This window comes from Eriocheir sinensis, chromosome 45 (assembly GCF_024679095.1).
Source record: "Eriocheir sinensis breed Jianghai 21 chromosome 45, ASM2467909v1, whole genome shotgun sequence".
NCBI classification, from domain to species: Eukaryota; Metazoa; Arthropoda; class Malacostraca; order Decapoda; family Varunidae; genus Eriocheir; species Eriocheir sinensis.
The window spans coordinates 9,463,919-9,466,015 of NC_066553.1; the positions used below are offsets into that span (position 1 = coordinate 9,463,919).

The 2,097-nt window shown below is 45.4% G+C and overlaps 1 protein-coding gene across 1 annotated transcript; it reads left to right on the forward strand.

Annotated features, from left to right (window-relative positions):
* Window positions 1-1,072: 1,072 nt before the first annotated feature.
* On the forward strand, window positions 1,073-1,845 carry LOC126980819 (histone H1-delta-like). Its single transcript, XM_050831097.1, has one exon. The coding sequence runs from the start codon at window positions 1,154-1,156 to the stop codon at window positions 1,706-1,708; it is 555 nt and encodes a 184-aa protein (XP_050687054.1). The 5' UTR covers window positions 1,073-1,153; the 3' UTR covers window positions 1,709-1,845.
* Window positions 1,846-2,097: the final 252 nt, after the last annotated feature.

Below are 2,097 nucleotides of genomic sequence, written 5' to 3' on the forward strand. Positions count from 1 at the left end.
AATGTTTAAAGTAAATCACAACCACGTATACATAGCGTACTGTACATCAAATTTATTAAAAAAGTAAACATACCTGTTAGTGCAATGTAACATTAGTGCTGAATAACACCTCAAAAATAAGTAATAAAAAGAAAAATAGTACTTAGTATGCTGGTGTAGGAGCAGATCGCCTGGCGTCCGGCAAGCCACTGAGCGATTTTAACCGACATGTGGGTTCGCGTATCTGTGAGAGTAGCGGGTAAACTTGGAGGGAACCCGCTACCCGAGTCCGATATGGCCACTCGTATTAGATAACATGCGTTTGTTCTGGCCTCTGACCCGCTAGGCAGCCCGCTACCCTCTAAGTCTAAGAGGAGCGCCACCTGTGTCATCTCTCTCTCTCTCTCTCTCTCTCTCTCTCTCTCTCTCCATAGGCGGGCCAGCCAACGGCACACAGCCCGCGAGGGATCAAGCCCATCGAAACTTCACCACCACCACCACCACCACCACCACTCTCTCCATTTCATTTTTACCTCAGTTACTTCAAATCCCCTTCCTATCATTCTTTCCTGTGTTTTCCTCTCTTCTTTCCTTTCAACCCTTTCCTTTATTTCCTCTATTCTTCTATTTCCTTTCTTCTGTTTTCCTTTCCCTTCCTTTTCCTCTCTACTCTTCCATCACTTTTCTTTTCCTTGCCTTTCGTTTGTTTTCACGGTGAACATGAAGTCAAATGGTTCTTTTTTTGATTTGGTATATGAGAGATATGAACAGAACTTCATCAAAAACAAGATAGAGCTTCTTATTTAAGAATATATTGATGTTCAGAATCGAATTCTTATGATATTTTGCTCAATATCTCTATGACACTGAGTCACACTAGTGTTTGAAGGTTCCACAATCCTAGTCAGATGTATGTACTACCAAGATCAATAAAAATGAATTGTAATTACTCTGTCTTATGGGCAGTATATACGAGAGAAGTGAGTTAACAAACACAAATGCTCGCGGGCGGCGCTCAACTTCCAACGAAAACGAGCGGTAGTGTTCGTGCTACTACTTTCGCGTCCGCACGGAGCGGACTTAAGGGACCAACCCCGCTCGGCGTTATCACTCGCTTTAGAGCACTTGCCCGCAGCTGTTACTACCAGGTCTCCAAGACTCCACCACCTCCACGATGGCCGACGCTGCCCCTGCCGCTACCCCCACCAAGAAGGCCACCAAGGCCAAGGCTGCCCCCAAGAAGCCACTGCACCCCTCCTACGCCGCGATGATCGCTGACGCCATCCGGGCCCTGAAGGAGCGCTCTGGGTCATCCCGCCAGGCCATCCTCAAGTATATCGTCGCCCACAACAAGGTCGGAGACGAGAAGAAGGCTGGTGTTCGTGTCAAGCTGGCCCTGAGGAAGCAGGTCCAGGCTGGTGCCCTGAAGCAGATGAAGGGCTCCGGTGCAATTGGCTCCTTCAAGCTCGCTGAAGATGTCAAGGAAGCCAAAGCCAAACCCGCCAAGAAGGTCGTGAAGAAGCCTGCTGCCAAGAAAGTCGCCAAGAAGCCTGCTGCCAAGAAAATCGCAAAGAAGCCTGCTGCCAAGAAAGTCGCTAAGAAGCCTGCTGCCAAGAAAGTCGCTAAGAAGGCCGTAAAGAAGCCTGCTGCTAAGAAGACCGCTAAGAAGCCTGTTGCAAAGAAGCCCTCTCCCAAGAAGGCGGCGAAGAAACCTGCACCCAAGAAGTAAGCTGCTGACTTCCCCCGACGAAATGGCCCTGGCGTGAGGATTACTTCTACAAGACTTAGTGTAATTTATACAAATTTATATTGTACCTGATCCCCGTAAATATTTTTGTACATAATATATATTTATTTTATTGATAATCCTGTTTTACTCACCCTAATTCTTAAGTGCTTGGTATAAAAAAAAAAAAAAAAAATTGATTGCGAGCGAGAAGCGGTTGAATATTTCATAAAAAATAAGGCTATTTACTGGTTAAGAAAAGAAAGTAAAACCACGTAAAAGTTTAGAAATGTTACAAAGAAAAAGTGGCTAAGGGGCACTTAAGTTACCTTTGCTGTTTATTACAACCCAAATGAAGAATAGAGAGAATGGATTGTGATTGAAAAAAAGGG

Excerpts from the sequence above, each read along its gene's own strand:
- LOC126980819 (XM_050831097.1), top strand. The coding sequence starts at position 1,154 with ATGGCCGACGCTGCCCCTGCCGCTACCCCCACCAAGAAGGCCACCAAG.